The sequence below is a fragment of the Petaurus breviceps genome, unplaced genomic scaffold, assembly GCF_028583685.1.
Source record: "Petaurus breviceps papuanus isolate PSGF00001 unplaced genomic scaffold, PetGlider_PUasm1.0 186, whole genome shotgun sequence".
Classification (NCBI taxonomy): Eukaryota; Metazoa; Chordata; class Mammalia; order Diprotodontia; family Petauridae; genus Petaurus; species Petaurus breviceps.
Window position 1 is genome coordinate 34,373,797 of NW_027185798.1, and position 12,200 is coordinate 34,385,996.

Genomic DNA, 12,200 nt, shown 5'->3' on the forward strand with positions numbered 1-12,200 from the left:
AGTTCCTTTGTATTGATTTTAATATTCATATTACTCTGAATAGTCATTCACAGTTACTCTTGGAACAGTATTGTTGTTATTATATACAACATTCTCTTGGTTCTGCTTGCTCTACTCTTCATTATTTCATGCCAGCCATTCCACGTTTTTCTAGAATCAATCTGTTTATCATTTCTTACAGCACAGTAGTATTTCTTTGTGATTCTCTACCACAACTTATTCAATCATTCCCCAATTGATTGGTCTCCCCTCAATTTCCAGCTCTTTGCCACCATGAAGACAGCTGAAGTAAATATTTTAAAACATGTAAGTCCTTGTCCTTCCCCTCGGCCCCTCCACCCTCCCCCCCCTCCCCGCCCCATTCACTTGGGAAACAGACCTAATAGTGGAATCGTAGGGTCAAAAGTATGCACAGTTTTATAATTCTTTGGCCCTAATTCCAAAATTCTCTCCAAAATAGAGAGCAATACACCAACAGTGTATTAGTGTCCCGATTTTTCCACATCCCCTCCACTTGTCATTTTTCCCTTCATTCATTTTAGCCAATCTGATAGACTTGAGATGGTATCTCAAAGTTGTTTTGATGTATATTTCCTTAATCAATAATGATTCAGAGCATATTTTTATATGACTACATATACTTTTGATTTCTTCCAAAACTGTTTGTATTCTTTGACCATTGACCAATTGGGGAATGACTCATGTCCTTATAAATTTGACAGATTTCTCCCATACTTGAGATGTGAGGCCTTTATCTGAGAAACTATCAATGAAATTTTTTTCCCCAATTTTCTGTTTTCCTTCTAATCTTGGTTACCTTTGTAATTTAATGGGATAAAAATAGTCTGTTTTACATCTCACAGAGTTCTCTATCTCTTGTTATTCATAAATTCTCCCATCCATAAATCAGAGAGGTAATATGTTCCATGGGCAGCTAGGTGGCACAGGGCCAGAGTCCTGGGCTGGGAATCAGTAAGACACATGTTTATGAGTTCAAATCTGTTTTCAGACATTAACTAGCTGTGTGACCCTGGGCAAGTAACTTCTCCTGTTTGCTTCTGTTTTCTCATCAGTAAAAATGAGCTGGAGAAGAAAATGGAAAACCACTACAGTATCTTTTCAAGAAAACCCTAAAATGTGACCATGAAGAGTCAGACACAACTAAAATGACTGAACAAGAAATATGCTTGATGTTCTTCCAATTTACTTATGATATCTCTCTTTGTGTCTAGGCCATGCGTCCATTTTGACCTTATTTTAGTAAATGTTGTAAGATATTGATCTATACCTAGTTTCTTTCAGACTGTTTTCCAGTTTTCCCAACAAATTTTACCAAGCAGTAAATTCTTATCCCCAAAGCTTAAATCTTTACATTTAGCAAACATAAGGTGGTTATTATCACCATTAATCTTTCAAATCTTATTTGTCCTATGGTTATATCAGTTTTACAGTTCCCTTTTAAATTCTCTTTCTGGTAAATTTCTCTTGCTCTGTGAGACATATTAGTTGCCTGCAATTGTTAGATTACTTTTTTGTTTGTTTTCTGTTTTGTTCACCGTTATTAATTTAGATACTATATACCATTTTGTGCAAATATATTCAGTGGCAACAGTAGTTTCATCTGGTGCAAATTAAATTTTGTTCCAGTCTCCCAGTTCATTCTGTGTTTTTTTTTAATGTGTTATTTATATACAACAAATTACTGGCCCTTATTTTCTTATCCATTCTCCCTTTCTCTTTCTTTTTATTGCATTTTAAAATCCAGGTACATTTCTGGTTACACTTGTTGAGTTTACATCTCTTTCTAATTATTTCTTTTGTCTTGATTTTTATATCCTTCTTTCAAGTTAACATTTTATCCCTGATATTAGTTTTGATTATAACAATTTAATACTTGTATAATTCCATAAGTTTTCCCTCTTACTCCATATTACCATCTCTTCAAAGTTCCTTGAATTAACATAAATTTTTTATTTCTTTTTCTTTGTCTCCCCTCCCCATATATTTGGCTTTGCCTGTTCCTCACAGATGAATGTGTTACTTAAAATCTTGCCTTCCCATTTCAGCACCACAGGCAACATTTTATTTAGCTTAAATAATATTTTTTGTGGTGCATTTTTCCAAGAAGTTTTCATTTATTATGTCCTCTTCAATATTTCTATTGTTTTCTGAATTATATTGTGTCATATGGAACCTGAATATACATATGTAATATATATGTTTTAAATAATGTTTATACAAATACACTGTGTGTGTGTGTGTGTGTGAGACAGAGAGAGAGAATACACAGGCAAGGCTTAAATGACATAATGGATATAAAATACTTTGTGAATCTTAAGATACATGATGTGTGTGTTTGTGTGTGTGTGTGTATGTGTGTACTAGTAAGCGTCATCATTATTTCTGTTATTAGCCTAGAGTTACCAGGGCTAAGTCTTGTGATGATTTCATTCCTTGGACCTTCTATTGTGCATTCCCTCATCCCCTGAACTCAAGCAAAGTTTAAAGCAGTGTGCTAGTAAATATTAACGACTGAATTCTGCAGGGGGGAAATGTATTCATACACTTTAAAGTTTAATCTTACTTGTTTTAACTTTTGACAGCAATGGAAATGAATAAAGTAGCTTGACATTACTTGTGATTCAAACAATGTTAGTTGTCACCAAATTGACTTTACAGAGGTATAAATTTCCCAAATAAGTGCTATTTTTCCTTGTAGTTTTATATTGAATTCATGGTTATTGCTCAGTCATTTCAGTTACGATTGACTCTACGTGACCCCATTTAGGGTTGTCTTGGCAAAGATACTGGAGTAGTTTGCTATTTCCTTCTCTAGCTCATTTGACAGATGAGGAAACTGAGGCAAACAGGGTTCAGTGACTTGCCCAGGGTCACACATAATCTATGACCAGATTTGATCTCAGGGAGATGAGTCTTCCTGACTCAAGACCCTCCATGGGATGGAATTCATTAAGAAGCATCAAGTTTGCAACAAAAACTAATTTTCAAAACCATTCATGTTTGATAATAGTGATTGAGGATGGTTCTCCTTATTCAGAAAAATTTTATTCTCGACCCTTAGTTAAAAAAAAACTTATAATAAAACCTTTTTTCTCTCTTTTTGTTTTGACTTGATGGGTATGTGCTAGTCACCTAGTCATCCAGCTATCCATTTCAGGCCATCTCATCATCTGCCTGCCATATGCATAGCTACTCACTTCCCATCCCAATCCCTTTCCACTTCTCTTTCCCTGGCTACCACCTGCCTTTCCTTATAAGAAAGTAAGCTTCTTGAGGGCAACAGCTGAGTCTCTTTTTATATTTGTCCTCAGGACTAAGCAAAATGGGTGTCAGTAAATCCTTGCTAAAATGCTTTTTCATTCATCCCTTTGTTCCTTCCTTCCCTCCCTCATTCACACTTTTTCTACCTTATTGAATTTATCCAATCCTGATCACCTGGGTGTGGTTCCTGGCTTCTGTTTAGACCTATTACCTTACTGCCAGTCTTGACCCTTCAATGGTGCCATTAGGCAGTATAGGGCTCATGGAGAGTCCCTAGTTCTATAGAGGATGTTGTGCCTGCCAAGTGGTAGGAAGGCAAGTGTATGGCATACTAAATTGCACATATTCAAGGATAAAAATCATCTGAGAATGTCATGTAAGAAGTCAAAAGCTTGCAAGCATATTAAGAACTTATGTTAATTCCACAGACAAAATAGAAGTACAGAAATAGTAGTCATTAGAAGACTTGATATTGTATGACTGTAATGCTGAAATGTGTAATGTTTTAGACACATAGTTCCTCAAGGACAGTGTGGTAGGGATCCACAAGCCCCCAGCTAGTAAGGTCTTTCGCCCTCAACTCCAGTAGCTTTAAAAAATTCATTTCATATTTGTTATTGTGTATTATAATTATTTAAGCCATTTCACGTTTCAAATCTAATTATCAAGATCCTCCTTTTCCCCCGATAGATCAAGATTAAAGTTGCTTCTTCATTAATAATTTACCATGTACTAGGCACTATGCTAAGGACTAAAAATATCCAAAAAAAGGCAAAAGCCAAAACAAATCCCAGTCCTTGCTCTCAGGAAGCTTCTGCTTGAAGCTCTCAGTCATGTAACTCTTCCCTGTTATTCCCACCATAGGAATCATTGATATAGGAAGTGTTATATTGATCTAGACTAGGGGTTCTTAACCATTTCATTTGGCATGGATGGCAATCTGGTGAACCCCTTATTAGTCAGTCAATAAACATTTTATTAAGCACTTAGAATATGTCCTATGCTAGGTGTTGAGAATATAAAGAAAGTACAAATATAATGAAAATACAAAGATTGCAAACAAGGACAATGCCTGCTCTCAAGGATCTTTGTCTAATAAGGGAAAAATATGAAAACAACTATGCACAAATAAGCTATAAACAGGATTGGAAAAAATATAGGGAAGGTACTAGAATTAAGGAAGATTGGGAAAGGGTTCTTGAAGAAGGATTTTAGGTGGCCTGTGAAGGGATCCAAAGAAGGCAGGAAGTGAAAATTGAGGTGGGAAAGTATTCCAGGCATGAGGGATCTATGGCCAGTGACAATGCCAGAAGTCAGGAGATAGAGTGTCTTTCTCAAGGAACGCTAAGAAAACTAGTGTTACTGGATCCCAGAGTAAATGGTGAAATGTAAGAAGTAAGAAAGCTAAAGGTGAGGAGGAGCAGATTATGAAGGACTCTGAATAATGGACCATTTTATATGGGATCTCCTGGTGATACGGAGGCACTTGAGTTTGTTGAGTATGGGGGTAAGGGGGTCAGACCTGTGCTTTAGGAAGAGCACTTTGACATCTGAGTGAAGGATGGACTGGAGAAGAGAGAGGCCAATCAGCAAACTTTGGAGTAGTCCAGGCATAAGATGGTAAGGGTCTGGTATCAGTAAGGTGGCAGAGTCAGAAGAGAGAAGAAACTTATGCAAAAGATGTTACAATGGGAATATCTTTGGACCTGACAACAGATTAGACATTGGGAACAAGAGTGAGGAGACATGAATAACACCTAGATTATGATCCTGGGGACTAAGGGGATGGGTCTACCCTCAATAGTAAAGAGAAGTGAGGGAGAAGGGAGGATTTGAGGAAAAGTTGAGTTCAGTTTTGGATATGTCTACAAGACATCCAGTTCAAGGTGTCTAATAGGGAGCTGGAGAAATGAGACTGGAGGTCAGTAGAGAGGATTAGTGTGGGATAAAAGAATTTGAGCATCGTCAGCAGAGAGATGAGAATTGAATCCATGGAAGCTGATGAAATCACCAAGTGAAATAATTTAGAGGGGAAAAGGGAAGACAGTCCAGGAAAGAACCCTGTGGGGCACCAAGTTTAGTGGGCAGGACCTATAAAACAATGTAGCAAGGGAGACTGAGAAAGAAAAATCATCTAGGCAGGAGGAACACAAGGAGAGGACAGCGTCAGGAAAACCTAGGATGGAGAAAGTATTGAGGAGAAGAGGGTGATCAACAGGGGCAAAGTCTGCAGATGAGGACTGAGAAAAGGCCGTTAGATTCAGCAGTTAGGGAATCATGGATAACTTTGGAGAGAGCAGTTTGAGCTGAATGATGAGGCACATTCTAAAGAATTTGGAGAGGTTGAAAGGAAAAGAAATGGAGGCCCTGATTTTAGATGACCTTCTCAAGCAATTTAGCCACAGGGGAGGAGAGATATGAGGTGTAACTATTGGTTTATAGAGGGGGTTTTGCAGGTGGAGAGAAATTGACATTTAGGCAGGTAAGGAAACAACCAGTAGATAAGTTCACATTAAAGGTGAAAATGAGAGAATGGAGAGAATAGAATGGACAGTGTGACAGGTAGAATAATGTTTATAAATGTGTAAATGATGGAGGATTCCAGAGGAAATCAATTGTATTGAGAATATAAATAATATATATATTTTTAGACCAAGTTCATGGACTCCAGGTTGAGTGGATTTGAACACTAAAATCACTGGGTAAAATATACCCTTCACATAGTTTCTTCAAGGCAACTTTGACTTCCTTATTTCTCAGGCTGTAGATGATGGGATTTAACATGGGGGTGACAATACAGAAAAGGACAGAGACCAGGATGTCCACATCCAGGGAGTAGCCTGAGCTGGGTTGATCATAGTTGAAGTTTCCAGTTCCATAATAGATAACTACCACAGTGAGGTGAGAGGCACAGGTGGAGAAGGCTTTTTTCCGCCCTTGAGCAGACTGGATTTTCAAGATGGCAGAGATAATGAGCATGTAGGACACAGCAGTGAACACACAGGGGCTCAGACCAATCGTGGCACTGGACACATAGAGAGCAACCTCATTGACTGAGGTGTCTGAGCAAGAGAGCTTCAGGAGTAGGGGGATGTCACAGAGAAAATGGCTGATCTGGTTAGTACCACACAAAGTGAGTGTTGCCGTGAGCCCTGTGTGTGTCAGAGAATTCACTAACCCACACAACCAGGATCCAGCTGCTAAGTAGGCACAGACCCTCTTGCTCATGAGAACTGGGTAACGTAATGGGTGACAAATGGCTATAAATCTGTCATAAGCCATAGCAGCCAACAGGACACACTCAGAGCCTGCAAAAGTAACGAGGAAGAAGAGCTGGGACAGGCAGCCTTCATAGGTAATGGTCTTCTTCTCTCGGAAAAAGTTCACCAGCATGATGGGGACAGTGGTGGAAGTGTAGCAGATGTCCAGGAAGGACAAGTTGCTGAGGAAATAATACATAGGAGTGTGAAGAACAGGGTTGATTCTGATGGCTGTTAATATGAGAAGGTTCCCCAGGAGAGTTACCAGGTATACAACCAAGAATATCAGGAAGAACAATCCCTGAAGCTCTGGGTGGTTGGAAAACCCCAGGAAGATGAATTCAGAGACACCTGTTTGGTTTCTCCTGTCTTTAATGTCCTTCATGGCTGAAATGAAAATAGAGGATGTCATGGTTTGGGGGAGGAGAGAGTTAACCCCTTCATCTATCACATCCCACTTTACTACATAATTGGCTACAGTAATCAATGGACTGTTCTTAACCCAGAACAGAGAGAGCCCAGGAAGGACAAAGATGGACAAACATATATCCATATGAATGGCTGCTGTACTTAGGATCAAAATGACATCACTATGTTAGAGTCAAGTTATAATGTGTCCTAATGTTACTGATTAGACCATTAGGAGTTTGGAATGCTCTACCACAGGTCAAGCACAAATAGTCCATGTAAACATTTGGAAGGGATTCTCTAAATTTGTGCATTTCGTGTTTCTTTTGAACTGCTTCAAATTTGCTTTGCTTAAAGAGCCCAGCACCTTCTTTGCTGTGGGCCTGCCGGGTTATAAAATAGATTTCAAAGTTCTTCAGAGAGCTTTAAAGTGGGGGACTTATATGAATACCAAGAAACAGCCACCCAAGGGAGGAACCTTGGCTCGACTGGAATTCTCAACTCAAGGATTTGGAGTTTTCTCCTCAAATGTTTCACTGATTCTCACTGACCCTTCTGCACTGAGCTCAGTGATGGACTGACTGCTACTACATATTAAGTCTTTGTGGGTCTGAAATTGAGTCAGTCAGTCAATAAATATTTATTACGTGCCTATGAGGTTCCAAGCACTGAGGATATAAATATTTAAGAAATAAAGACTGTCCAATTATCTTGCTTTCTTTGTTTATACTTTTCTTTGACTGAAGGTCACAGAGCTAGTAAGTAACTGAGGTCAAATTTGATGTAGACTCAGTCTACCTCACTCCAGGCCATCACTAAACCCATTAGACTACCTTAGACAGGTCACAACTTCCCAGACTTCACTGGATAGGGCCTCAATGTCATATGAATGCCTAATGACATATTATGGGGGCATGAGCCAACACACGCATTTGCCATTACATTATCACATCCTTCATAAATCTCTTTCCAAGGCTAAAGATCTCCAATCTCTTCAGAACTCATTTTCATAGGAAGAACTGTGGCAAACACTTACTCTAGAGGATGGGGGAAGGGAGGCACAAGACTGAGGAAGGGTGACTGGGGTGGAGCAGTCACAAGAGCAGAAAGTAGGAGAGGTAAAGAGAGAAATCAAAGAAGTGAATTACAAACTTTGCCTCCTTAGCAACTTTTGCTTACAGCTGGCTCTGTCTGTCTGTATAAGGTTAAACAGCAATGGGGCTTGTTTTTTTTTTTTTAACAATCATACTAGATGAAGTTCATCCCTTCAAAGTAGTCACCTAGAGAATCTTTAGGCTTATGCTTTATATATTCTTTATATGTTGGGACCCCTAGGTGGTGCAATGGATAGAGAGCTGGGCCTGACATCAGGAAGACCTGAATTCAAATGGGGTTCAGAAACTTTCTAGCTATATGACCCTGGGCAAGTCACTTAACCTCTAACTCAGTTTGTTCAACTGTAAAATGGAATAATAATAGCACTCACCTGGCATGGTTGTTGTGAGAATCCAATGAGATAAAATTTGTAAAGCCCTTAGCCCAGTGGCTGGAACAAAGCAGGCATTTAATATAAACGTGTTTCCTTCTTATTCCAATGATGCTGTCATTATTCAAAACTTCTAGGGAACTTCTCTTTGGGAATTGCCTCCTGAGCCTCCAGGATTTCTATGAAACATCCTTGATGGTGACAAATCTTCATTCTTTAGGAGGGCTTAGTTTGGGGGAACTACCAAAGATCAGTCAAAGCTGTAGGTGATGAAGTTGGGTTATAAAAGAATGAGACTTATTTTCTTGTGTGTCTCATAAACTGACCCTGAAGGGAAATGACACCATGTAACCTTTAGAACCACAGGGCAAGTATCCCTCAGACCTCCCTGATTGGGGAAGCAGAGACACAATCTTGTGTCCTTGCACAGGCCCTGGTGGCTTTGACATTCTATGCCCATGATCTCTTTTCAATGGAGTGAATAATGAAATGCCATGCGTATTACACTTGTGCTTCTTTTATTTTGATTTTTTTGCTTTTTGGAGGGCAGTTGGGGTTAAGCGACTTGCCTAAGGTCACATGGCTAGTTTTTTTTGTGTTAAGTGCCTGAGGCCAAATTTGAACTCAGGACCTCCTGACTCCAGGGCCAACGCTCTATTCACCGCGCCACCTAGCTGCCTCAACACTTGTGCTTCTTTAAATGATGTAATTAGGTGATATCCTGTAGGAAGGAAACTATCTCATTGACAGTTTCTGTCATGACAGATGAAATGCAAATGCTAAGGGAATGCTAACTGCATCATCTCATTCAAATCATTTGAGATGAACGCAAACTTTAGACAGATCTATCAGAATTCTTAGAGAGGGCTGACCTTTGTCCATTGTCCAGAGTGGATCACCCATTGCTGGAAACAAATTAGTCTTCATCCCACCTTGATCTGAAATGAGAGGCACAGATCAAGACAAGATGCTTGGGAGGGCACATGAGCTCATTGATAAGGCAGGACAGAAGCTGTGCTGTGACTGTAAAGGTGGTTCTCAAGCCTTTTCAACCTGTGACGTCTTTGTACTTCAAGAGAATAGAAGAACATAGGAATGGCCACACTGGATCCCACTAATGGTCCATTCAGTCAAATCTTGTTGAGCAACAGTCACTCTAAAGGAAGTACTGTGGGGTAGCATTTTGTCTACTCTGATTTCAATTTAAGAAATTAGGATGGTATGGGCCAGTGTTATCTGGTTCTCTGAGAAAGGGGACTAAAAGTCCTGATCTCACCACATGAGGAGAATGGTTCAGGATATTTCCTTTTAGAAAGGCTCCTAGAAGCCTCCATTTAGAACGGGAAGACAGCTAGAGATCTGCTAGTCTGTTTCCTTTGTTTTGTGGAGGAGGAAATTGGTACTCAGGGAGCTTAAGTAATTTGCCCAACGTAACAGCTAGCAAGCAGCAGATCTGAACCCAGATCCTCTTTCTCCAGCATAGTCTCTTTTCCAATATTCCATGCGGTTTCTCCAAGCCTTGGTTTCAGAGCTGTCACATTCTCTTAGTTCTCCCTTTCTAACCATTCTTTCTGTATCCTTTCCAGACCTCTGAAGGAAGGTATCCCTCAAAGGTCTGGCTTTGCCCACTTCTCTTCTCTCTCTACTCTCTCTCCCTTGAAAATTTCATTCAGTCCTTTGACTTAAATTCTGTCTATGCAAGTCACTCTGAAGCTGACTGTGGTAAGTCTCACTAAAGAAGTGAGGACAATAATGAGAAGAGGGAACAATAATGAGGAATGCAAATGTAATGGAGAGAAAGACAATCTGAAAATGAGAAGGAAAACCCAATAACATTAAGAGAACTGTATACATGATACATGAATGGCATATGAGTAAAACACATTGACCTTAAAGACAAGATTTGAAGAGACAACTGAAAGATCATAGGCTATCCTGAAAAACGTGACATGTCACAATACATGAAGACCATCATTGTGGCTTTATGGTGTGGTGTGACAGCACTGTCTCAAAGATTCAGGGTCAAAACACCTCTAATCCAAGTATAGGCATTTACTGATGATTGACACCCCTCAGAATGGCGGTTCCCAGGGGAACCAGTAACTTAGTAAGACAACACAGGCAAATTTATAGTGTATTGATGATGATTACACTAGAGAAATTATGCAAAAGGCAGGAGGGGTTGGTTAAGGGAGGTGTCCCTTCTATGGTTCATTGGTCAGACATCCTGATCATGCTGCTTTCTGATTGGCTAGCTATTGTGGTCCTGTTTGGTCAAGATGGAAAGTTAGGTATTATGGTCTTGTCTTGGGCTATGTGATTGTGGTTGAGTACAAGGACACACTTGTTCAAATATGTGAATTGGATCTGGGGGCAGTGGCTAGCTAGTGGTTGTACTGAGTCTGGGGGCCTGTGATGTGGTTAAAGCCAGATTGTGTGGTCAAATCAGGGCATGACTGTTGTTTAGTGAGGCCCACAAGTAAGTTAGAATATTGGGACTGGGGGCCCCATTGGATTCCATAGTAGGATTCCATCAACCCTTATGCAACTAACAATACCATCAGAACTTTTAAATACTGAAAACAAAGCATCAATTGAAGGAATCAATAGATCACCTCCAGAAAACAACAATAGTAATAATCCCAGGCTCCAAACTCCAAGATACATGATGGATAAAATTCACAATTCCAATGACAAGCAACATCACTGTAAAGGAAAGGAAATTCAGGTAGCCCTTAGGATGCAGCCTTACTCTGCGTATCATTCTGCATACACATCACTGATTTTCACAGACCTCCACTCCCATGTTTCCCCCTGAAGGACTTTTGAGAAGCAGTACTTCTGTTGCTTGATCCTTCCCCTCAGTCCTGTTGAGCTGGGAGCAGTAGGGCTTCTGTCTACTCAAACTCTGGGTTCTGTGATTAAGGATTGTCTATTGGACAATACCACAATTGTTACAACACAATTAAACAAGTTGTTTAGGGGAAAGAGAAGAAAGAGGGAGAGCCGGGCTTGTGGTCATATCAGAGAGGGCAGGGGAGCGGCATGATGGTATTTGGCCACAGATACCCCTGGAGTCTTGAATCAAAGAGATTGAAGGAAAAAAGGTTTAGAGTAAAAGAAATGGAGAGGCAAGAGAAGAAGGTGAATCAAAGGAGGAGGGGAGGCAGTCAGTCATTCCAATGGATTTGTGCAAGAAACCAGTGATAATGGGGTATAATACTTTATGTCCAGGAGCTTCCAAAGAATGGGTCTTCAGCAGCTAAAATCAAGGTCATCACATAGAGAATATAACAAGAGTTCGTGGGTGCAAGTCATAGGGAGGCATAACTCACTTCATTATAGAGAATTGTCTAATACTAGAGTTTTCAAAAAATGGATGATAAGAGATTATTTCCTCTCTTGATGGTAGTTGGAATTAGAGAGCAAGAAACATGGAAGAAACTGAAGCCAACATGGGTCCTTGAATTAGAATCAGAAGACCTGGGTTCAAGTTCTGCCCTTCCCATTTGAGCAGAGAAGTGATACACCCTGTGTGACCTTATCTGAACTGGGAAGGTCATTCAACTTCTCTGAGTCTCAGTTTCCTCATTTTCAAAACGGGGATAATCATGTTGGTAGCAGGTAGCTCAGAGGGCTGCCATGAGGATCAAGACATATCAAGGCTTATAAGGCACATATTATTGCTATATAAATGTCAGCTATTGTTATTATCACAGAAAAGACCAAATGCTTGAAGAATATCTATTGTCCAAATTAGGCCA

At 39.8% G+C, this 12,200-nt stretch overlaps 1 protein-coding gene across 1 annotated transcript; it reads right to left on the bottom strand.

Moving 5' to 3' along the window:
- Positions 1-5,940: 5,940 nt before the first annotated feature.
- Positions 5,941-6,927, bottom strand: LOC138162236 (olfactory receptor 5V1-like). The gene has a single exon (XM_069089269.1). It carries the CDS (start codon positions 6,925-6,927, stop codon positions 5,941-5,943), a length of 987 nt encoding a protein of 328 aa, XP_068945370.1.
- Between the last annotated feature and the right edge of the window lie 5,273 nt (positions 6,928-12,200).